At 37.6% G+C, this 27,035-nt stretch overlaps 1 protein-coding gene across 2 annotated transcripts; it reads right to left on the reverse strand.

Annotated features, from left to right (window-relative positions):
* LOC137296288 (uncharacterized) lies at positions 1-26,938 on the reverse strand. 2 transcript variants are annotated; one of them, XM_067828051.1, is made up of 12 exons: positions 26,892-26,938; positions 25,641-25,876; positions 24,412-24,652; positions 23,538-23,684; positions 22,570-22,685; positions 18,704-18,844; positions 15,605-15,737; positions 12,520-12,700; positions 9,240-9,331; positions 1,765-1,862; positions 299-391; positions 1-197 (listed from the first exon to the last, which is right to left on the reverse strand). In XM_067828051.1, the coding sequence occupies exons 2-12, from the start codon at positions 25,854-25,856 to the stop codon at positions 96-98; spliced, it is 1,560 nt and encodes a 519-aa protein (XP_067684152.1). In that variant the 5' UTR covers positions 25,857-25,876; positions 26,892-26,938; the 3' UTR covers positions 1-95. The 2 variants fall into 2 exon arrangements, with proteins under 2 accessions (XP_067684152.1, XP_067684151.1); XM_067828050.1 differs by lacking the exon at positions 26,892-26,938 and adding an exon at positions 26,796-26,802 and having other exon boundaries at positions 40-197.
* Positions 26,939-27,035: the final 97 nt, after the last annotated feature.

A 27,035-nucleotide genomic window follows, 5' to 3' on the forward strand; every position in this document is an offset into this window, starting at 1 on the left:
CCATTCTCCCACTGCTCTCTACACCCCGACTATGCTGCTTTCACTCTGTCCATCGGAACAACGCCTGCAACAAGCAACCGGTCAAAGCAGTTCCATCAATCCTTCTTCAACTTTTTCCCATAATAAAGCTGTGCCAGCGTGTCTGGTCCCACACCAAGGGTGTACAACATGATCACCAATCTGTTCATTAACGTCGTCTGAAAAATACAAAGAAATAGAGATTCATTTTCAGTATGTTCTCAACAGAGGCAGTTACATTTGAGTATTTCGTTAATCATTTTTCAGGAGCCTCTCTCACCTTAAAGACACCTTTGGTTTCAAATCTGCGTGATGATGTGATGACAGACTGTGGTAAAGTAACAACATGACCCATCTTCTGTAGCTTCCTAACCTGCACAAACAAACAATAAGCCACGACTAAATGCATCATGGCTTTCCAACACAGAAGTCATCACAGTAACACAAACCATGGCAGCAGTACAGGGAGATCACAGCAACACATGAGGAGATCACAGCAACAGCATCATGAGATCACAGCTACACCATGAGATCACAGCAACACAATGACATCACAGAACACATGAGGATATTACAGCATCACAGGGACATCACAGCAACACATGTGGATAACACAGCAACATAGGGAGATCACTGCAACAGAGGGAGATCACAGAAATACATGAGGAGATCACAGCAACACCATGAGATCACAGCAACAGCATCATGAGATCACAGCAACACAATGAGATCACAGAACACATGATGATATTACAGCATCACAGGGACATCACAGCAACACATGTGGATAATACAGCAACATAGGGAGATCACTGCAACACAGGGAGATCACAGAAATACATGAGCAGATCACAGCAACACAATGAGATCACAGCAACACATGAGGATATTACAGCAACACAGGGAGACACAGCAACACATAAGGAGATAACAGCTACACAAGTTGCCACACCAACACAGGTTTTATACATCAACAGACTGTGTGCTATTCTGTCTGTTTTTACAACCCCACCACCCCTACACACAAACCACACACATCCCACCCCTGGTAATGATCGAGTCAGGACAGACTACAGTTAGATGCACAATGACCAAGGCAGTCCGTGTATGGTGACATGCGATACACCAGTTCACCAAACAAGACAACTCAGTCCAATTCTGTGCCTCTCACAGGGATGGAAATTAACCATGAACATCTGCTAGCCAAAAGAGTGATGACACATACCCACTAAAATGTGTGAAGTTCAACGAGACTCCAGCAAACCATTTGTTTAATAAAACAGAATGGTTAATTGCCATCCAAATCATACAACCACATTAATACCAAGGTCAAATGTTGATCCCTAGTTCCCACAGGACAATGTGTACATGTAAAAATATTTCTTGATCACAACATTTTTAATCAAAGCAATCATTTTTAACAACTGCCAATTAGAAAGCAGTCAAATGTATGTTACATGTGCTATATTTGGGATTACACTTTCTGAGAAATGAACAGATTCTGGCAGCTTTTTAGGTTGAGTCTCATCCAGGGTTCAAACCAACTCACAGCCAGGCATATTATGACCAGCACATAAAGTCAGCCATCTAATATAACCCAGTCAGCTTACTATCATTCTATGAAACTAGAAACAAAATTCAGGGTATGAAGATCTGAGTGAAAATACTCCAACATATTGCCATACAGAGCTTTGCCATTTTTTTCCATAAAGCTTCCAATATAACTCCAACATGCCCACCACTCACAAGCATGTAGTCTTCCATCAGCAAGACAGGGTCAAATCCTCCAACCCGATCGTACATCTTCCTTGTCATCATCAGGGCCTGGTCACCATGAGGATCTTCTACAGCCGTGCAAAGCACAAGAACACAAGTTATAGCCAATGTAGGAGGATTAATTAATTCCTGGCCATAAAACATTACATTATTATGCCCAGCTGTCTAGACAAGGATCATACTTTTTTCTGTTACCTCTTTCATCCCTATATCTCTCATATCTCCTTTGATAAACATACAAGAATCAGCTTCCAGACTCTTCCATAAGGAATCTGGCTGGCATTACGAGGTGAGATAGGAGTTTCTGTGAAAAAAATTGAAAGGTTTTTCATTTGGTCCGGAAATTATGAGGTTTTAGGTTCCTGAACTGATTTGTTGATGTCAAGAGATCTGGATTTCATTAGATATGATGTGAGAGAGAAGTTGTTAAATGAATTAATTTGTATGGATTACTGGTGGTTTGGGGTCGGAGGGCGGTTGATGTGTTATTAGTAGTTACTGATATTACATGGCAAGTAATACAGTCTGCATTGATAGAACAATGAATAATTGCATAATCAACCATCAGCACTGGTAAAGCTTTTCTCAACTTGTCAGAACTCGAGTGTTCTTTAGCAGAGATATTGTACAGTGGTAAAAAGGATTTGTTATTTTTAAGCAAATGATGACAGAACAAACTTGCCAAAAACAACAAATAGGGCTAGGAAACACTAATGCACACTTACTTTTATTGTGCAACCATGTTTAGCAAAATTAGAAGCATACACTTGGTTGAATATAGAGAATACTAAACTGTGTCCTGTGTAATATCATATTCATGAAACGAGAGAACGGTTTGGTATCTAACTCACTTTCGCTTGTTAGATACCATTCACCAGTTTCATAAATATGGTGTTACACGGGACATAGTTTAGTATTTTATTTATTACTCACCCAGCATTAGCAAATAATAACAAGCAAAGTACTTCTTTCTTCAGAATTCAATGAGTGTGGCGACACTCTGCTTTCCAGGAGTCAGTCAAGGTCTAACAGATGTACTACTGTGACAGAGGTATTAGCATTGTGACGTCATAACTTTGATGTCATACATACGGCATCATGCGATGCTATTACACAATGTGTCATAACTTTGTAAAATTATTGAACAGTGATATCTTCAATAGGTGAGTAATAAAGAATATCACATTAGCAGAGTTATATGTGTACACTTGGTAAACCATTATGATAAGAGACTACAAATACAAGGCTAACAAATAGTGCCAACAAGCTACCCACATGAAAACAGACTACAGAAGACAATAAAGGTATCTGAAAACATCTTCACAACTGACCACAACACAAAGCACAGATAAACACACTGACCCACAAACATATTATATCCAGCCAGGTACCAGTCAGCTTGAAGCAGCATTAACAACACTGCACTCAACATGGTTGGTCAGCTCTGACAACAAGCCTGAGACAAATGAGACCAAATCTCAAACCTCTGTGTAAGTTTATACTTCCTACTGTGCAGGATAAACTTCCAAGAGTTTTCTCAGACTTACGGTAAACTAATTGACCTACAGATACACAGGGTGTAAGGTTGGCTGCATCAGTGAGTCTGAGACGTTTCTTCGATTGCATAGGCACACTATCATCTTCACAATATGTGAAGCCCATTTCTGGTGCAGGCCACGTGGATACTGCTGAAATATTGCTAAAATCGGCGTAAAACAATACATTCTCACACATTCAATAACCCACACATACAGAATGCATTCAGTATTTGGTGACACGCAGGAGCACAGACATCATTCAAGCAGATCACAAAGTAAATCTCAGACAAGAACCACAAACATCCCGTTGCTATGGGCACCATCCTGCACAGTGAATGCCTACTGGGAGTTCTTCCATGGAGAAGACAACTGAGGAATCTTCTATGTTGCTACTAAATTTCGCCTATGTTGTGGACATAGTAATCAAATGGATAAGCAGACAAAAAACATGGTCATACCATTAAAAAACAGGCAGACTGGCACCGGCCATTATTGAAACTACACAGAAAAACAAGCACAAGAAACCGGTTTAACCCCTGGGGAATTTTTTTCATTTTGGTGACAATTCAGACTATCATCTGTTTTATGCTATTTCCGTTATATAAATTTGATTTTGGTCTAGGACTGTGATTAAGTATGGCCTTAAGAATTAAGTCTGCAAAAAGCTGCTACATTACATTTACTTAACCCTTAAGTGTACCAATGAGAGGAATATGTCTTAAAGCATAAAGAAACAAGTGAAGACTGTTCATTATTTCCTGTGTTTTGTTCAGTAAAATTGCGTTACGTACATTTCTCACTGTGTTATTGAGTCAGGACAGCACCTGAACAACCCAAAGACACTCAACTCTGATATATTTATAAGTATGACCTAAATATATAAGATACAGAAAGATGCAACAGTAAATCGAAACGAAATGGCAACCCAGCTCACCTCGGCTTATTTTTGGTCTGACAAACGCTTCTATCGCTTTGACCATTGAAATAAATGCACAATTTATACTCTGCTGACCTCTAAAGTACTTTGCAAATCACTAACCTGCTGAATTTATTTCCATTTATAGCTTTCAATAATGTTACTGTTCATTCTCACACAAAGTCAGGAACAAAACAAAATCTCAGGCTACACACCCCCACCATACAGTACAGCATGTCTCTGACTGGATAATTTAGTTGCATGTTAAAAGAGGTGGAAATAATAGAAGACGCTATCCAATCAGAGACTCACTATACTATAAAATCAGCAGGTTAGTGGTACACAAGAGGACGCCATTTTGTTTTGATTTACTGTCACACCTTTCTATATCTTATATATTTAGGTCATATCAGAGTGGAGCGCCTATGGAACAACCCTCAACTAGTGTCCACACTAACCTGACAGCTGTTGCCAACTCCACAGCAATACTACACAAGTGTTAACATGTCAATATTTTTCTATTCCACCTTCTAATAATACCAATATCATATTCATCTAATATGCTACTTTGCTGAATGCCACTCATAGTATTTAACCTCCTAGACACAAATATTTTGGAATGAATATGAAAATAATATAATCTACATTCAAATTTTCTCTTACCTCTAATGAGTTAGTAAAGGAACTGAATTCCTTTCACATAGCTATTTTCAGGAACCCTTACTAAATATTTGTACACTATCAGTAAACCAGCTCATATAACCATACTAATATTACAAGTGGGGATTTATTACGTTTCTACTTTCTGTCATTGCAAGAATCATCATGTTATCTTTATTTCATTTTCAGTTTGTTATTAAATTGCTGTACCAACGACTTCTGTTTTAAGTTTCAAATTGCAATATTGTATTTTGTATTCTATTGAATTTTTGTTAATATGTTTAATTAGTAAGATTTGTTCATGTTTTCTTGTAGTGTTGACATTCGGTTAACCTATCTAAACCTACAGAATTACGAAATATTTAATCATGAACCACAAAATTGTCTTTCCAAATGAAAAGTGTATTCAAAGTAATGGGAATAACAATACAATAACAGTCAAGATCAAACACAATCAATCAGGGCACTAAAACCACAGAATCTCTTGGAATGAAGTCTTGGGGGTTTAATGTTATTTATAGCTAAATGGATAGAATTATCATTAAAACGACCGCACATTATTAGAAATGAGCGGGCCACTGTAACTTGACAATGCCCGCAAAATGCTTGATGACGGGCCATTATCAAGCCCGTTGTTAGGTGACGTCATAAGTAGCTCAGCTGTTGAAGTTCAATCAGTCGTTTTGTTGTTGGCAGTAAATGCTTCTAAACTGATGCTGCTGTTTTTATTCTTATTGTATTAAAATTTCTATTCATTTTAGCTATAATAATGGTAACGCTACTTTTCAGGGCATTATCAGCTGCAGAAGCCCTCGGTCTTTTCAACTGCCCTCCTTCATCGGGCAGTTAATGAAAGACCTCAGGTTGCTGCAAATGATAATGCCCTGAAAAATAGCGTTACCCTTATATTATCTTACCTCACACATAAACCCCACTTACAGTCCGTTTGATTCCATTTAGACTGATGAATTGCTCACTAACACAAAATCTAATAATTGCAACAAAATCAAATTTTGCACAGCCACATGAAATCGACAGACCAACTCTGATGATGTGTCTCATAATTTGGGACACCCAAATAAAAAAGTTGTTTAACAAACGATCATCATTTTCTTGTCACTTTTCACTATTTTGCACGAGGGGGACCTCTTGCTGGTAGAACAGCCAAGTAATCAACAAGCATGTGTTGTGAAGATGGGGTCATCTCAAAAGCCGTTATATGGTTACCACTTGAGATGTTCGATGGGAGTCAGTTTTGCCACTTTCGATAAAAGGGATATAACTCTAAATTTGTTTTTCATGTGTTGTCTCGAAAATCTGGTAATAACTACGAAAAGACTGGCCTCATATTAAAATGAATAAATTTTGACGAAACATTCAAATGTAGTCCCTGTGAATTTTAAAGAGAATTACACCGCAGCGAATTTTACAAACACAATATCTGAAGGAAAACGAGCAAGATGCAAGATTCGAATGACTTGTTTGATTCACACAGGTTGGCTGGAGTGTACAATCCGATTCCCATGCTTCAAACAGTTCAAAATTAACACTGAGGTGTTCAGTAAGATGAACACTTTTTTCATTGGCTATTTGGGCTCAGGGAACATAAACAAACCTCATGGGTACATCAACCCATGACCCCCTCATGACCAGTGAACAACTTACAATATACTGAGGGAAAAAAATAAGGGATCGCATGAAAGCACAAGTGTTCCCTAATGTTTTTTCCAAGTTTATTCACAAGATAAAACACTAAATATTTCAAGTTGAGACACTTCTTTTCAAAACATTCGGGAACATTTGATTGTTGGATTAGCTAGTAATTAATTAAATTAATGACGGGATGTGTGGATAGTCATGGTGAATTTACTTTTAGAGCCTAAATATATATCCGTCCAACAGTGGGTGGGTGGGTTCAGGTGAGTGAGTGAGTGAATGAATGAGTGAGTGGGATGCTTGGTAAGTGAGTGAGTGAGTGAGAGGCTTGGTGAGTGTGTGAGAGAGAGAGGCATGGTGAGTGAGTATGTCAGTCAGTCAGTCAGTGAATTAGTCAGGCAGTCACTGAATCAGTCAGTCAGTCAGTGAATGAGAGGGTCAGTGAGCGAGTGAGTGAGTGAGTCAATTAGTCAGTCAGTCAGTGGCTCCACTAAGTATCTGCATCCTAAATTTTTCACGCCTGATACAGGAACATGTCAGCTTCGTGAAAGCCATCCATAAATTAATTCTGGACCACACAAAACAATGACTAACACCATGAATGTCAATGTACACACTACGGTATGATGACACTGACAACCAAGGCAACCAGCCAGAGCACCTCACCCTCTAAGTGGTCTGATGACAAGCTTGATTATCTGAGAATCAAATTAAACCCAAATCTCCCAAAGATACAGAACTTGTGACAGACATTGTAAACCCGTTTTTTATTTATTTTGTCAACCACAGAACGAATTTACAACCATTACATTTTTCAGTTACATTTGTAAAGCTGATTAATTACCATATGAAACCACAGATGCCAACGATACTGAGAAAATATCAGGATCATCTATCAGGTTACAAGCTTAATCAAATGTACCACAGAACCTCTCACTGTTTTGCTAATACTCTGTAAATAAGTACCCGTTTTTTATGATTAAATCCATTGTATTATATCCTATATAATTACTTTCTTTGAGCCTCGTAGATCTCTTGTGCCACAACAAATGAGCTCACGAAATCACAGACACAATAAAGCTGGAAAGTAAGTTTCACAGTCTTAAACTAGTTGACCACTCTAAACGGATCTAAGAAATATCAAACGATAAGGCTTGAGACGATAGACAGGGGATTACAAAAAACTCATTAGTTTTCTGTATATAGCCCTGATTAGTCTTCTTTAATCCTGTCTTTAATACCACATCAGACATGTTTCTGTCCAATCGCTGATGAAACTGATAATAGATGCGTAAATATACGTGACCAGGTTAACGTTTCACAAAGCAATTGTAGTGCTTTGTGAAGCTAACTCCAACTCAAATACTCTAACAAAGACCCTTCAGTTGCAGAGCTAAGACTGTGTTGTTAGACAATTGGTTATGCTAAACATCTTTTGTCATATAGTCGTAGGTATAATCACATAAAGTTAGACAATGACCAAAAGTATGCTTTTGCTATGATGCTATCATAGTCTATCATAGTAATTATGTAAAACTTCTATCCTCTCATTCATAATGTGGATTTTGTTTTGCATTTGCATTGTCTATTGATTCAGTGTGTATCAATACATATAAATTCAGCATCTATGACCGTCTACTGATTCAGCATTCACCACTGCCTATTGATCAGTATCCATCACTGCCTATTGATTCAGTATCTATCACTGTCTACTGATTCATTATCTATCATTGTCTATTGATTCAGTATCCATCACTGTCTACTGATTCATTATCTATCATTGTCTATTGATTCAGTATCCATCACTGTCTACTGATTCATTATCTATCATTGTCTACTGATTCAGTATCCATCACTGTCTACTGATTCATTATCTATCATTTACTAATGATTCAGTATCTATCATTGTCTAAAGACTATGTATCTATCATTTACTAATGATTCAGTATCCATCACTGTCTACTGTTTCATTATCTATTATTGTCTATTGATTCAGTATCCATCACTGTCTACTGATTCATTATCTATCATTGTCTATTGATTCAGTATCCATCACTGTCTACTGATTCATTATCTATCATTGTCTAATGATTCAGTATCCATCATTGTCTACAGACTATGTATCTATCATTTACTAATGATTCAGTATCTATCACTGTCTATTGATTCAGTATCCATCACTGTCTACTGATTCATTATCTATCATTGTCTAATGATTCAGTATCCATCATTGTCTACAGACTATGTATCTATCATTTACCAATGATTCAGTATCTATCACTGTCCACTGATTCATTATCTATCATTGTCTATCGATTCAGGATCTTTCACTGTATACTGATTCGGTATCTATCATTCCCTACTGATTCAGTATCAATCATTGTCAATTGATTCAGCATCTATCATTGTCTACTGATTCAGTGTCTATCTTTACTGATTCAGTACCTATCATTGCCTACTAATTCAGCCTCTATCGCTGTCTACTGATTCAAATCTCATCATTGGAGCTCGAATATTTTATGGCTGCTTCAATGTGTTTAAAAAAATCAACAAAATGATGTTGTTTTTTCCAAATTTGCCCAATTTGTAGGCATGATGTCATGTAAAATTAACATGACTGTAAAACAAGAGATGCACAAGTGAGCACTACCAGAACAGGCTTCACTGTCACTTACCAGTGATGCGATTAAAACCATTCGCAAAAAACTGTACAATCTTGAGCCGATAATATGTCATCCAGTCTAGCACAGGCAAGCCACGGGATTTCCTGAAGTAAATCCACATTGTATGGTGAACATGATTATCAAACAAAAAACTGAAGGCAATATCTTACAATACACACAGTGCAGACTGGTGATATGATTATCATATATCTGCAGGACAGTTGTCAGAGGCCAGAGACTCTGAACATCAAGCGTCACAGTCAGTAAACATCCTTGAATACAGAAGATGTGCTTGTGAAGAAAGGAATACAGATCGCAGCTATCAGCTCTGCAAGTTTTCATTCCACAAAATTGACATGTTGATGTTGGCACAACTCAGGTAGTCAGTAGAACAGCTTATGTATACAACATGTATTTATCCTGAAACTGAACAATAGACCTAACCTAAAATATCTCAAAGCCTTCCAAGCATTCTGCACAATCACAGTTCCATTGTGAGGTAGCGAATGTCTCGAAACATTTTATCCCATGCCAAACATTTGAACTACTCCACCAAAGTTTGAGGAAATTTTAAGCTGCAAAGAGTTATGTCCCCTGGGGGAAAAAATCCCCTGTATTGCTGACATCAACAATTTGTCAAGTGCAAACATGTCAAAAATTTGTAGCAAGACCTACTAGAATGGATTGAGAATGAAACAGACAACCATTTGAAATTAAACACTGAAACCATTATTCTTGGACTCAAGGACTCAAAGAGCGAAGAAATGATGTACTAAATTTCATTCTCATATTAACTAAAGAATGCATATACTCTAGAAAGGTAGCAAACATTGTACCTTCTCTGAAACCAACATTGGTCTGAAACTAATATTGAATAACAATTGCCAACTACATAAAATTAATGCATACTCCAACTGCAAATATGACACTTTTGTGACATTCTGGTCATCTTGTCATAATCCATTCACTTACACAGATAATAGCTTCGTAATTTGACTTGCTCTAAGCTCTATGCACAGATATGCAGACTTGTCAATGCTGTACCCAGATCGAAAAAAAAAATGTGATAAAAGAAAAAAAAAACAATTTGTCCTCCTGACAGCTGAAGGTCACACTCATATCAAAGAACAACTGATGTGATAACAAGAACACAATTACCTTCAAATTACACTCAGATTTTGTGTCACTGCTTTAGGAGATATTCACGTTACATGAGATCAGCATGGTCATTTTTTTTAAATTTTTTATTTTATTTGGTGTAAAGACCCATGAAGGTCCATGTTAGAATTGGTCTTCAGTAACCCATGCTTGTGGTAAGAGACAATTAATAGAATCAGGTGGTCAAGCTGGCTGACTTACTGGACACGTCATCATATCCCAGTTGTGCAGATCAGTGCTCATGATCACTGGATTGTCTGGTTATTTACAGACCACCAGCATACAACTGGAATATTGTTGAGTGCAGCATAACACTAAACTCACTCACTCACTCTTTTTCAAATCTTTTACTTCACTCAGACTGTATGAAACAAAGAATAAAAAAATAAAAACACAAGATAACATAAAGCATGATTTTCTCAAAGAAAACCCTTTTACAAAGATGAATCGACCATAAAATCCTATGACCTGTTTTTATTTTAGAAGTTGGTGATTAATAAGAATGTAAGATGATTTGGGGATAAGAACTTCTTATATATGATGCAATGTTCCAGTATGAATTCTGAACAAACTTCTTATATATGATGCAATGTTCTGGTATGAATTCTGAACAAACTTCTTATATATGATGCAATGTTCCGGTATGAATTCTGAACAAACTTATTATATATGACGCAATGTTTCGGTATGAATTCTCAACAAACTTCTTATATATGATGCAATGTTCCAGTATGAATTCTGAACAAACTTCTTATATATGACGCAATGTTTCGGTATGAATTCTAAACAAACTTCTTATATATGATGCAATGTTCCAGTATGAATTCTGAACAATGGTATGAAAGTCTTTTTTTTTTAAATTTTTTCACATAGAGATGAAGATATTGTACATGGATGTGAAAGTACCTTTCTTGGTATTGTATGATATTTGCTTTAGATATGAGAGGGTTGAGGGGTAGATGGATGGAAGAAGACAGGGGAGTGGGCGTGTTGGTGGCTGTGTGTTTACACTGTGTCAGTATCAATGTTTTTAGGAGAGGTATTGGCAGGGCCGTAAATATGTTTTTTATGTTATAAATTTGCTTCACAACAATATAAAAATCTATACTGAAACATTGCATCATGTATAATAAAGAAGTTGTTATCAACAAAGAATCGTTCCTGTTTTCTCATGAAGTCCTAACATTTAGCATTCGCCGTTCGTAAACACTTTTCTTATCATCCATTCCAGAAGATGAAGATGTCATAAAATCCACATTCATATTGTCTCACAGCTCACTGTTCCCTTAAGATTATGAGGAAGGCGAATCCCCACATTCAGTTTGCACCTTTAAAAAACACCTAGCTAGTCACAGCTCATAAACTTCAATCATGGCGTTTATCCTGAAAGGTTTCACCTCAATATTTGTTTACAATGAGGTTCATATGACACAACACTTAAAATAGATCCAATAATACTTTGTTTTCAGGGACTGGAGCAAGTGGGAATTTCCCAGATATATTGAATGATTTCTGCCATCTCAAACCCAGCTGACTGTGGAGCAAAAGGCAAAAGGTATTCACTCGGACATTGTGTTGGACAAAGTGATTGTGAGTGAGTTTGTTTTTTCGCCACTTTTAGCAATATTGCACCATTATCATGGCAGGGAACACCAGAAATGGGCTTACCACACTGTACCCATGTAAAGAATTGAACCCAGGTCTTTCGCACGATGGGCAAATTCTTTAACCACTAGGCTATCCCACCGGCTCTTGCAGGACAAACATTCAAAGGGGTTTCACCTAAACAATACACCAGGATTGGAAACTTGAACTACAAATTGTATATGGGAGCAGTGGGGAGGGAGTCGGGGGGAAGAGAGGCCAGAGGACTTTAATACAACATAGCCTAAAACACATTTCCATGCCATTTCCATATTAATTCACTCATGCCTGTATTCCAGGTGTAAACTGTAAAAGCAGTCAACCATCTAGATATCTCTCCTACCTGTAGTATACCCCTGATATCATGTAAGCTATTAATTCACTACTACCTGTATTCTGGGTGTAAACCATCAAAGGTGTCAACCGTCTAGATATCCCCCCTACCTGTATTATATCCCTGGTATGATGTAAGCTACTAATTCACTCCTACCTGTATTCTGGGTGCAAGCCATCAAAGTCCAGCGTGAAAGCTGATGCCACATTCCCTGGGGTGGCTAGGGCCTCACTACTGAGGAGGTCGAAGTCTCTGGGCAACAGGGTGTCTGCATGAAGGAACAGAATCATGGACCCGGTAGACTCCATCACCCCAGCATGCTGCTGAATGCCCCGCCCTAGAATATGATGGAACCACGTATATCTGTTAGCAGTGAGTCAGTTTGGTTTAATTCAGCAATATTCCAGGAATATAATATTGGGACACACACGGGTCTTCAGTGTTACAATAGAACACTATATACATTATGGCTACCAGGATCAATACCAAGATCAACACCAAGATCAAATGAGCAGGACGAACACTAATACCTGTTTCTAACACATGATCAATACCAAGATCAACACCAAGATCAAATGAGCAGGACGAACACTAATACCTGTTTCTAACATGTGATCAATACCAAGATCAACACCAAGATCAAATGAGCACGACAAACACTAATACCTGTTTCTAACATGTGATCAATACCAAGATCAACACCAAGATCAAATGAGCACGACAAACACCAATACCTGTTTCTAATGTGTGATCAATACCAAGATCAACACCAAGATCAAATGAGCAGGACAAACACCATCACCCCAGCATGCTGCTGAATGCCCCGCCCTAGAATATGATGGAACCACGTATATCTGTTAGCAGTGAGTCAGTTTGGTTTAATTCAGCAATATTCCAGGAATATAATATTGGGACACACACGGGTCTTCAGTGTTACAATAGAACACTATATACATTATGGCTACCAGGATCAATACCAAGATCAACACCAAGATCAAATGAGCAGGACGAACACTAATACCTGTTTCTAACACGTGATCAATACCAAGATCAACACCAAGATCAAATGAGCAGGACGAACACTAATACCTGTTTCTAACACGTGATCAATACCAAGATCAAATGAGCAGGACAAACACTAATACCTGTTTCTAATGTGTGATCAATACCAAGATCAACACCAAGATCAAATGAGCATGACAAACACTAATACCTGTTTCTAACGTGTGATCAATACCAAGATCAACACCAAGATCAAATGAGCAGGACAAACACCATCACCCCAGCATGCTGCTGAATGCCCCGCCCTAGAATATGATGGAACCACGTATATCTGTTAGCAGTGAGTCAGTTTGGTTTAATTCAGCAATATTCCAGGAATATAATATTGGGACACACACGGGTCTTCAGTGTTACAATAGAACACTATATACATTATGGCTACCAGGATCAATACCAAGATCAACACCAAGATCAAATGAGCAGGACGAACACTAATACCTGTTTCTAACGTGTGATCAATACCAAGATCAAAAATGAGCAGGACAAACACTAATACCTGTTTCTAACATGTGATCAATACCAAGATCAACACCAAGATCAAATGAGCAAGACAAACACTAATACCTGTTTCTAACGTGTGATCAATACCAAGATCAACACCAAGATCAAATGAGCAGGACAAACACTAATACCTGTTTCTAACATGTGATCAATACCAAGATCAACACCAAGATCAAATGAGCACGACAAACACTAATACCTGTTTCTAACGTGTGATCAATACCAAGATCAAATGAGCAAGACAAACACTAATACCTGTTTCTAACGTGTGATCAATACCAAGATCAACACCAAGATCAAATGAGCAGGACAAACACTAATACCTGTTTCTAACGTGTGATCAATACCAAGATCAACACCAAGATCAAATGAGCAGGACAAACACTAATACCTGTTTCTAACGTGTGATCAATACCAAGATCAACACCAAGATCAAATGAGCAGGACAAACACTAATACCTGTTTCTAACGTGTGATCAATACCAAGATCAAATGAGCAGGACAAACACTAATACCTGTTTCTAACGTGTGATCAATACCAAGATCAACACCAAGATATGACCAGGATCAAGATTTATGCTGGTTTCTGTCACATACTGGATACTAAGAAATTTTCAAGGTATCTAATTTTCAAAGTTTTCAAAGTCAGAAACGCAACCTTAAAAATACTATATCCATGAATTTTTCAAAACTTGAAACCAACTGTCAATACAATTGATGTCACTTTCTGGCCAAATGGACTGCATCAGCGATAGTTAGTTGTTAAGAAAACAATATCATCTGAGAAAAATTGGCATCATATTTAAACTCCGCCGACAGAGTATTTCATGGGTCATTTATCACAACAAAGGATCAAAGTTTGTTTTCATTACTATTATTGCTGCCATGGTACACCCTTAGTTATAACAGTCAGACACAGTTATCACTGGCTATCAGGAGTTTGACGATAGCTCAGTGCGAGTTGGTCCAGTGTGTGATGTTTCTGGTCACTTTCTTCTGACTTTGAAATTAGAATTTCCAATAATATTTATATGTTTAAGGTCCCAAAACCTTGAACTTTATTTCACCTGGAAAGTTCTGGAGGTCTCAAACCTTGAAATTTAAGTACCTTGAAAGTTCCCGAACTACGGTAATCAGTATCCTGATCATTAATCATTATCAGGGTGGTGATAATATCATTCATATCATTAACAAAAATAGGTGATACATTCCACGCTTGACACCAATTCAGATGATCAAGAGATCAACTCCAGAGTCGACATCAGATTCAAGTAATCAATTCCAACACCAAGAGGATTAAGTAATAACTCCAAGATGAAGTGATCAGTTCCAGGGTCAGGAGATCGAGTGATCAGTACAAGTATAAAGTGATCAACACAAGGATCAGGTGATGAGTACAAGGACAAGGTGATAAACACCAAAATCAGGTGATGATGAAAAAAACCTACTAAAATTTCAAGAAAGCCTTGAGTTCTACACATCAACACTCGATACAAATGTGTTAAGCTGTATACATAAGCAGTCAGATATTATGTGACTTCAAGAACAGTTGTGGACAAAACATTACTCATTCCATAACATTATCCTACATTAAGTATTCAAACGAGTAAAAATGAATTCCACAAAATAAATCAATCCCAATAAGTTTAAATACATGATTTCAAGTTGACATGCTTACCAGGTTTACTTGAAACAACCTTGACCTTTACTGGAGATGATTTTGCAAATTCCTGACAGATCTGAACAGTGTCATCTGTACTTCCTCCATCAGACACAACGATTTCAGCAATACTGTCCGTACAGTTCACCCTCTGAATTAAATATATACATGAAGAACTGGGCCAGATGTCTAAAACACAGATATCTTTCAACGTACATTTAAAGCACTGTTCCATAATAACAGATGCTTATCTTGATCAAAACTCTGTTAAATTTTAACAGGATGGTAACGTGACGTTAACACACGTGAAGTCTAACTCATAAACAGTGTGGTTACTTCAAAAAAAGGGTGTTCAGGACTAACGTTAACAGACGGCTGAACAACTAATCCCTGGGAGAGCAACCTGTCACTTATCAATTACAGACAAAGCTACATATACTAGTGATGTCTTCCTTAACTTCAGCCATTAATTGGGTTGAGGTTTATAGTTTTAACATGATCAGCTTATAAAATCAGAGCATGCAGACTCTAATCTCACCTGCCCATTTTGGTTTGTGTTTTTTTTATATCGGAGAACTCATAACATATTTTCACTTTTGCTTTGAAAAAGTCTACCCTGTGAAGATCGGGGGTTAGAACTGATCTTCAGTAACACAAGCTTGTTGTATAAGGGACTGACGGGATTGGGTGGTCAGGCTCACTGAAAGATGCTCAAGATGTTGATCACTGGATTGTCTGGTCCAGACTCGCTTATCAGACTCCCATCCCATCCCATCAGGGATTGTAACCCGACCTTCAAGCAGATGTTCTCTCCACTTGACAGTGGAGGTAGTCTCTGAATTTTGATTTCAAAGAGGTGAATTACAAAACGGTCCAAACTGCATCAGTCTATATATAATATTATGGATTTGCCACAATTATACATCAATTTACAGCTACTTGATTAGCATGACACAGTTGTTGTATTTCCAACTCGATGGTTTATGCATTGAAAGCCTATTCATGATAATGGAATATATGCAGTTATATTGGTCACAGACATAAATATCTATCTCAATATATACAATAACAATCATCAAACTAGTAACTACAGACATGAATGTACCATCACATATAGCAGTACATTCATTTGTTCTGATCATACAATTTGTAATATGCACATATTTTCACGGATTCATGTTTCACACAATGTTCATCTGAAACAGCAGTGAACAGAAGGAAACAGATGTATTACGGTTATATTTATTTTGCGGTAATAAATGTTCAGACCTAAGTATTTTGTCTTTTCATTTGTTTATTAATGGGGAATGAGAACTGACTTACTCCCAACCATCTAGGGTCTTTGTCAAGTGTTAATGAATATTTTCAGCCCTATTAATATGCTACATCTATATGGTACTCTGAACATAACGAACTAGTGACAATAATAAAGTTTCCTCTGAAAATTATTGATTAAAATGTGATAATTTCATTTTCAAAGATATGTCCCAATATGCAGGCATTTTCAAATCTATTTAATAATACGAAAAATTGAAAGATAAAAATATACCAGATACTGATGAATAATATCAAATGAACCATATTAGACATAGTCATATTGTAACATTCCTGTTTCAGCCTTTAAGTAGTTGGTGACAATAATCAAGTTTCCTCTGAAAAAAACTATTGACCGAAATTTGATAATTTCATTTTTAAAGATGTGTCCCGATATACAGGCAGTTTCAAATTGTTTTAATGATAAAACAAAATAGAGAGATGCAAATTTACAAGAAACTGAGGAACAACAGCAAATGACCCACATCAGATATAGTCATATTGTAACATTCCTACTCTCGGACTGAAAATCTGTTTATTTCTATCTGATTTTTGTTTCTATGTTGAATTGTAACTTATGAAGGTTTCTTTGACATTAGAATATTAATTTCCCATTGATCCAGACACTATGTATCAGTGTTCGCAGAAGGTTTTTCACAAGTGCATGGAGAAATAAAATTATAAATTTGTAATCCAAATCTTTGTAGACCACATCAATTTCACACTGATTATAACAAAGTCACACTATGTCATAACAATGTGTTCCTAATCTGTTATAACAATGTAACACTGCTTATAACAATGTGTCACTATGGTATAATGTGAATGTTATCTGGTTATATCAATATCACACTGGTTATAACAATGTGTTCCTAATCTGGTTATATCAGTGTCACACTGGTTATAACAATGTATCACTATGGTATAATAATGTGAACTTTATCCGGTCATATCAGTGTCAAACTGGTTATAACAAAGGGCCACTAGGTTATCATAATGTGAACTTTATCTGGTTATATCAACATCACAATAATTATAACAAAGTGTCACTATGGCATAATAATGTGTTCTTTATCTGGATATATCAATGTCACACTGGTTATAACAAAAAAGGGCAATTATATTTTACAATGTGTTCCTTTTGTGGTTATATCAATGTCATACTGGTTATAACAAAGTGTCACCACGTTATAATGATATGAACCTTATCTGGTTATATCTGAGTCAAACTGTTACAACAAAGTGTCACTGGTTATACCAATATGCCCCCTATCTGGTAATATCAGTGTCACACTGGTTATGACAAAGTTTCATCCTTCTTTATACCAAGGCACTCCTTTTCTGGATATAACAAAGTGTCACTATGTTACAATAGAGTGTGACACTTGTTAAAACTTCTGAACTATCTTTAATCAACAGTCCTTTGGTTATGTTCATTCCAGAACGACACCACATAACGGCGGATTTATCTAGTATTCCAATGATATGTCCCTAATAATAAATTACCAAACAACTACATTTTTAAGAGAGCAATCAATGCAATAATATTTTGAGATGTTGACCTTGAACTTGTTTAATGAAACAAATGATGAGAGTCATTACCTGAGACTCCTGAAAATGTACCCTGTGAAATAAGATCACCCATCATTTTGTACAATGAACGCACCATTGATTTTAACTTGACCACTACCTGTTATTCACAACTGCCTGGCAGCCATTTCGTGACATAATTATGGCATATCAATGCAGATGAATCCCTGAATGTCATTACATAAACAATAGTCCAACAGTTGAGAAAATTACCTTCAACAAATCTGTGAGGGTGCGAGCTATGTTATCAGCCTCATTATATGTAGGGATGATGACACTCCAATGTGGATGTTTCAGTTCCGAACTTGGCACTCCAACAGTGGCCTCCAGAACTGGTAAATCTTCAGGATAATCCTGAAAATAAGTCATGTTACATTACTCGAGGATAAGCTCATCCAAACAGGTGGTGGGATAACCTTGTGGCTTAAGCATTCTTCATCACAAAGTTTCATTCCATGGTACAATGTGTGAAGTCCATTTCTGGTGTCCTCTGACATGATATTGCTGATATATTGCAAATTGCAGCATAAAAACACACAGTAAGTGAGTATGGCTTGACACCAACCTTAGCAATGTTCCAGCAATATCATGGCTGGGAACACCAGAAATAGGTCTCACACTTTACACCCATGCTGGGAAATGAAATCAAGTTTTCTGCATGACAAGTAAACGTTTTCACCACTAGCAATATCCCAGGGAACACCAGCAATGGGCTTCACACACTGTACCTGTGTAGGGAATCAAAGCCAGGTGTTCTGTGTGACAAGCAAATGCTTTAAAGATGCAAATACATAAATCATTCATTGGGATCGTCATAAATGAAACCTGTCATAAAAATGACTCATTTTAATCGGATAATCGATCAAAGGATTAACCGATAATACGCTGATTGATTAAATACTTTTATGGGGATTTAAATGCGGATTTGTCAAAAGGTAGTGTTCATGTATGTACATTTTCTAATCTAGACCGAACACTCTGTCGTGTCTGTTTCTGTGTAAAAACAACACATTTCTTTCAAAGGATTAACCACCAATACGTTGATTGATTTCTCATTGTTGGCTAACTAAATTAAAAAGAATGACACACATTATGCAAGTAGTTGCCAGGTGTGCTATCTTGGGTGACCAATGAGACTATACACCAAAAAAACCTAAAACGATGCATCACCTTTTCGTATATTAGACTGTTAAAAGACACATCACTTGGGAAATCTGCAGACAAATGATTTATAACTCATTTTTGTGGATATTGATGGATACATTCCTCGAACAACGTAACAGCCTGACATTGCTACTATAACTTTAATTTGTTTTAATTTTAATATGTGCATTTTGTATTTATTAAGTTGTCGTAGCATTCAACAGAATAACAGAATCGTGATGTGTTATGATACAGACAACATAAATTAGGGCGTGCATGCGAATTATGATTCAAATTGGCAAATCTGTTGTACATTCGCTATAAGTATCAGCATATCACTTCTTTTTATTAAGTTACAAAATGCATGCAAGTGTGATTATAAAGTAATTAGTATTATAAGACCAAACATAAAGACTTACATTGACAAGTGTCTACATACTGGTGAGTGAATGTTTTCAAACCAAGTGTATTTAGCAAGTGAAGAATTTATTGCGCAGTGTTTTCACTTCGACCCCACCTAGCTCCCTGGAAGAAGTCCTTATGTTAAAAGTTGTGTCATGCAAAATCCTTTTGGCCATGATTCAAATACATATTTAGCTACTAGTAGAAAGCAGTTTTGATTTTCTAACTTAATGAAAACAAACACTAATCTCAATAATTCTAACCAACTTTAGTCCGTGACTTCAAAAATGGCGGCGCCCTGTCTGAGGATAAATGCTATTTAAATGCTATTTAAGTTTGTTTTCACCGACAAGATCAAAATTACATTTCTTCTGATAGTAACATGTGTATTACAATTACTTTCTATTGGTAGGATAGTAGGACAGTAGGACTTTGCATGACATTGCTTGTAACATAACAATTTCACTCTTGGAAACAAGGCAGGGGTCAGTCTAATATTACTTACAATAATATTGTCATTTCGACCGCAGCCTCGCATGCGAGGAAGAAATCTTTATGTTCATGCAAAATCCTTTTGGTCAGCAATGTGTAGTAAGTATTCTTGATTCTATAACTCAATGTAAACAAATCTCAATAGCATTTCCTATCCTGGAAGTGAGGTAGGGGGCAAACCATCCTATTTAGTATAGTATTCCCAGAAATTATTGAGAATCATGTTGCGTCATGTAACTCATTACGTTTATTAACTTCTGGCGTTTTACTTACATAAACATGTTAAAACATCATCCTTTTACAGTCTCAGTCTTGTTTTAGTACTTTGTTAGACCTCCTCGCTCAGCAATGCATGCCTGAATACGCCTAGGCACACTACCCATCTAAGTTTGTAGGTAATCGTGTGACAGGGTATCCCAATATTGGGCCACCTCGGCCTTCATATCTTCAATATTTCTCAGTCCCTTTTGGTTTATTCTGTCCTTCATGACTCCCCACACATTCTCAATTGGGTTTAGGTCTGGGCTGTAACTGGGCCAGTCTAAAACTTGAACATTTTCGCCTGACAACCACTGTTTTGTGTAGTGCGCAGTGTGTTTTGGGTCATTATCATGCTGGAAAATCCAATCATCTTTATACAATGTTTGTGCTGTCGGAAGAAGGTGACCATTTAGAATGTCAACGTATCTTTCTTTTGTCAAGTTTCCCGTGAAAACACACAATGGCGTCACTCCGCGAGTCGATATGCCACCCCACATGTGAAACTTCGGGCTATGTTTTGGTCGCTGGTAGATAGGTTTGACAGTATCTTTGGTCCAAATTTTCACACAATTAGGGAAAAGCCAAACAGAACTTTTGGAGTCCGACACCAGTTTAAACGTTTTTCCTTTTGTGCATCTTTCATCAACGGCGAGGGAATTCCACGTTTTTTCACCCAATTAAGTCTCTGTAATTCCTGCCTAACTGTTTCATTGCATACCTGAGGACTTCCTCTGCTAATCATTTCATTTCTGATGATCTCAACACTTTTCAATTTGCCCCTACTCACAATCTGCCCAAGTCTTCGGCAATCCACAGCACTGAATTTCCTAGTGCTCTATCCCGGTTCCTGTTTGAATATTCTTCAAAGTTCTGTATACTGTAGACAGAGGAATACCATGTCTACAAGCTAACACTTTAGCATCAGCCTCACCCCTTTCAAAATCATCTAGAATGAGCTTTCTTTTCTCTCTTGCTGTAAATTCTGCCATGTCAACACAGGAAGCCTTCTGCTCAGACAAGGGAGATAACTCTTGACGTAATGAGCTGCCTTCTAAGCCTTCAAGAGTTGTCTCCCTTATTTAGTATGCTTAGTGCATAGTGAAAGCCCTTTTTCCAATCTTAGCATCATTAGAAAAAAAAAAAAAGATTTTCTCAATAATTTCTGGGAACACTGTATATACCACAGGCTTCAACAATGCTCACTTCACAGAAACAACCCATTTCGCACAAACTACAGCGTCCAATGGAATTCTGTGCATATTGACACCATCACCAGAGCAATATACGGCAAGGAAACAATTCGGCATGTCTCTGTTGAGGTCGAGAAATCAGGAAAATGACGAGCTACCTACACACTTTCTACAAAACAAACTGAAAATCATTCCCCCTATGACGTCACTGGCAACAGACTGGCAACGTAACCTGTCTGTGGTTTCATTGGTGGGCGAGAGTCAAGCAGACGGCTTTTTGGCAACTTTTAATCGCTCAGTATCAATTAACCACAAGTTTTCTAAGAATGAGTTTGGTGGTGTTCTGCGTAATACTAACCACAAGTCTTTCATATGTAATGGTTAAAAGAGTACAAAAAACTTGAGTTTATTCGTTCTTTAACCACTAGGCTACTTAAACTCCCCAAAAGCAATATCCCAAGGGACAACAGATATGAACTTTACACACTGTCCCCATGTATCAAATGAATCCAACCTAGGTCCTCTGCGTGAAAGCAAATGCTTTAACCACAAGGTTATTCAACCACTCCATACTGCTCAGAAACAACTCACCACATCGTTGAGGGACACTGGGAGCAGGTGTAGCTTCAGGTTGAGGCGACGGCACGCTACAGCCTGTTGCTGAAACACTTCCTCGCTACCCCACCTGATGCCCTTGAACAAGTCATCTGTGGAGATATGTAACATTCCTTGCCTTTGTTTTATGGGTACATCAACCTACACACCTGTAGTTTTATCGAGAAGCAGCAGGGCAGCTGGTTTTGACTTCAAGCATGTGTGCATATATGTAAAAATTGCAAATAACGGCTGAAGCAAACATGAGTGAGTGAGTGAGTGAGTGAGAGAGAGAGAGAGAGAGAGAGAGAGAGAGAGAGAGTGAGTGAGTGAGTGAGTGAGTGAGTGAGTGAGTGAGTGAGTGAGTGAGTGAGTGAGTGAGTGAGTGAGTGAGTGAGTGGAGTTTTACACTGCACTCAGCAATATTCCAGATATATGGCAGTGGTCTGTAAATAATCAAGTCTGGACCAGACAATCCTGAGAGCATCAATCTGCGCAGTTGGGAACCAATGACATGTGTCAAACAAGTCAGCAAGCCTGACCACACAATCCCATTAGTCGCCTCTTACAACAAGCATAGTAGCCTTTCATATCAAGCATGGGTTGCTATCAGTTTAAAATGAACCTTGTCAGACAATCGAACTAGTGGAGTCACCACTTGAGACCAGCTTGGCTGTTTTACAATTTACTTGTCACATGTCAGCAGATTCATAAAGTTTTGCAGCAGAGTAATACTTCAGATGTCACATTCAAAGTGCTTTATATTTCAGCTCCCAAAAACTCATATCAGATTGAAAATCCTGAATAGATAATACCCATGCTAAAATTTCCAAAGGACAACTAAAGGTGCTTAAAACTTACCCTTTAACCCCAAAACACAACAGTGTGTCTTTTTCTGTTAACAATAAACCCATCTTCAGCTTAGCATGTTCTCAGAAATGAATATCGTCTGATTGTGTACCTACCCACAATTCCCTTGCAGCTATCTCGCATTCCTATGAGGTAGTACCCCCCATCTTCCGCCTTCCCCAGAACGACGTCTGTGCTTGGAGACCGCAGAAGAGTCATGGCTTCTTTCAGGATGTCAGAGGTAATTCCAGGGATGTCACTCCCTTCAAATCAAAAACATTTCATGCCTTTTGCTGTTGTGGACACAGTGTGCAAAAAAATAGCCACTGGCCCACCAGCCAATGGCTAGTAAGAATCCAGTTGGGACAGTTAATGTCCAGAGTAACTGTTCCGACTGGCTAGTGAATTTTCCTGGGGTCATTTTGTAAACATATTTCACTCTCTCTCACTTGTAAACTTAATATACTTAACTTAATACACTTCTAAATCATATTGGCAGCTTAATGATGAAACATGTATTCTTTCAAATATTGGCCTACTGAATTATTTTGTGGGTCAGTAACTGTCAGGTCTAGCCTGCACAACTGACTAGCAATATTTGAAAACTATTTTGCACACTGCCTGGATACCTGAATTATTCATATTCTTATTGTTGCATCTCTTAGTAAATCTCGGTCTATTTCCTGTTATGATCGTGGCTTGACAGGGGACAGATACAGTACACATTTCATTTCCACAAGAGCTTCAATGGTCATTTAATAAACATTTAGAATAAACTAGGTGCACTCTGAGGCACCCCAGCACCGGCACCCTCTATGCTATCCAGCCTCATTGTCGGTTTTACATTCCCTACAAGCATCACTTCAAGCTTTCTTCCAACAATATCTGAAATACTTTTCACAGCAGATTTATCACAATCAGGGAGAGCCTGGGATTCTGACCTTGGTACTTAACAAGAGGGGACTCACAACTGATTCTCAAGGAACCTACCAATAACAATAGTGTAGGTGTGGTTCTGTGAGAAGCTCTCACGGAAAGCGTACGCAAGCTTCTCGCCGAGGCACAGGCCCGGTAGCTGGGGGGACCAGGAGACATCCATCTTAGCAAATCTCCTCCCCAACCACCGGTCCATCTGAGGCTCCGTGGCTCCACTGTAAGAGACTGTGACATGAGGCGCTGGCGAGTCACCATTTGACTGGAGCTTTATCAGTTCACAAAAGAGGTGTTCACTCTGAAAGAGATGGGTAGAGTAATATTTCACAGCTTTCAGTGAAGTCCATTACTTCTGTAATAATGAAAAGTTGTCATCGTCATGACCAATATCTGAAATGAACATATTCAAAACAGAAAAAAGGTTCCCAAATTATATCCATTATGCTTAGAAAAATGTGGCATGAATATGGGAAATACCAGAATCTGATATCAAATTAAAATATTCATCTCCAGTTGAAATTGGTGATTTGATCTTATAAGTTGAAAAGAGTTCTTTTTCGGCATTTTCAGCTTTTGTAAGCAAGCAGCTGTAAAAGTAAGAATTTTCATCTCAGAATATACAATTCCAACTGCACAAAAACAAAATTATGCAAGGATCATAAAGATGTGCAGTGAAATCAGGCCCCTCTAAGTAACTGAAGAAATTACAGCAAATTCGAAGGAACTGCATCTCAAATGTAAACAAATTTGAGATGCAATTCCTTCAAATTTGCTGTAATTCCTTCAATTACTTAGTGGGGCCTGGAAATCTGGCCCAGGAAACGACACCCAACTTGACCAAAATATACAGTTTAAACAGGGTGTCAGATCAGACAGTGACAATCATTTTTCAACATGGCCTCAACTTACACTCATCAATATCTTTTGAAAACAGTAAATGCAACCTCCCAGTATTTATAAAGCATTACTACAGTAAACATACAAGGGATGGAGTCACTATGCAATCGTTATTTTCTGTTCAACTAGCATGTGAAGAGGATTAATTACTATATTGGATCATGAGTCCTTGATTGTACTGCTCATACACATGCCGGCTTAGACAGTGTTAATTACACTCAAAATGGCCTGTTTGGACCAGAAAGTCATAACAGATTACAGAACAGACATGTGCCTTGTGATAAAAGCTTTCGACCGTTATGTCAAAGACCCGGGTTTGATTCCCCACATGGGTACAATGTGTGATGCACTAAACTCACTTCCTCTAATCCACTGGGCATGACACTTACCATATACCTCTGAGCTCTAGCTGCCCCACTTGGCCCCAGTTCCGGCACCAGCCTCGTCTTTGTGGCACCAGGTGTTGGATAACGGCTGAAGACAACGATGTTTGTCCTGGATTTCTTCCTGCGAGTGTTGAACATCAGGTACATGGACATCAGAAATACACAGCCAGCTCCTGCCCCCAGACTTGTCCTAGCCCACCGAGGCATTGCCTCAGGCATATTGACAATGTCTGCTCTCTCTACAAGAAAAGAATGAGTAACTTTAAAAATAAACTCCTCTTTAATGACTACTTACATGCTTCCCTGACATTAAATTTTGACATTTGTTTTCCATTTCAAGTAGATACAAAAGCCTTTGATAATATCATATAACATTATTTGCCAAACTTAAAATCTGCCTTCAGACATCTTAAAGCATTATAATGTATATTAGGAATGGAACATGTCAGCTATGACCTGACCCTCTATCATGTCGAACGCTGACTATTTAACTTAAAACAAGATACATTTACTCAGCCCTGAAATGCTACCGTTTATAAGGTAAAACACCGTGTTGGGAAATCAGATGTATTTAACAAAATTAAAATAGCTCTAAATTTAACATATGTCATATTTGGGATTTCACTTTCTTAGTAATATGACATATGTTGCATTTGACCACTTTCTAAATGGCATCGTGTAATCACAGCTCTAAATTTGATTTATAAGCTAACGAGTATGCTACTATATTTATATTATATACCAACACAGCATGCTTATCTGCATTCCACCATAACCAAATTTCTAAGATCTGAAACAAATGCAAACTGTGTTGGAAAATCAGATGTACACAAGGTGCTTATATACCTCTGAATGATTCTGATTAACCAATCACAGTCCTGCATTTACTGAAGTCATGGTACAATGACCTTTAAATGTTCTCTAGATTTTAATTTTACTCCATTAATATTTTGGATCGATCTGCATATCTGTGAAAAGTTAAAGCTTGTGTACATTAAATCTAAGCTAATATTTGCAGCTGCCTTTTGTGTGAAGTAGCACCAAAAAAAAATCAAAACTTTATTCAAAGTTGTCACTATAAGTGAGCCTTAAGGTTAAAGTCCAGTAATACTACAAGTGGCACTCATCAGGCGGTCCATCTGATCCTATTAACGGTACCTGACATTCAAAAAGAGTGATCAGCATTAAAAATAGGTGGTATTGGTGACACTGTCTTCGCTAAATGCTCCCATAAAGGCACATGATATGATATACCTTAATACAGGTGAACTTCGATCAATACGGTATCACTTGAGAACTCTACACTACGTTGTTCAATTATTACCCGTTATAATCACATAACTTAAAGTATTAAATTCGCTGTAAGGAGCTTGTGAAAACACCATGAAAACATCCCAC

The sequence above is a fragment of the Haliotis asinina genome, chromosome 9 (assembly GCF_037392515.1).
Source record: "Haliotis asinina isolate JCU_RB_2024 chromosome 9, JCU_Hal_asi_v2, whole genome shotgun sequence".
Classification (NCBI taxonomy): Eukaryota; Metazoa; Mollusca; class Gastropoda; order Lepetellida; family Haliotidae; genus Haliotis; species Haliotis asinina.

Bases quoted from the DNA above. Each gene is read 5' to 3' on its own strand.
- LOC137296288 (XM_067828050.1), bottom strand. The intron at 18,845-22,569 runs GTGAGTTGTTTC...ACTTATTTTCAG, and splicing joins CAGTGTCCCTCAACGATGTG to GATTATCCTGAAGATTTACC. The intron at 12,701-15,604 runs GTAAGCATGTCA...ATCATATTCTAG, and splicing joins GGTTGTTTCAAGTAAACCTG to GGCGGGGCATTCAGCAGCAT.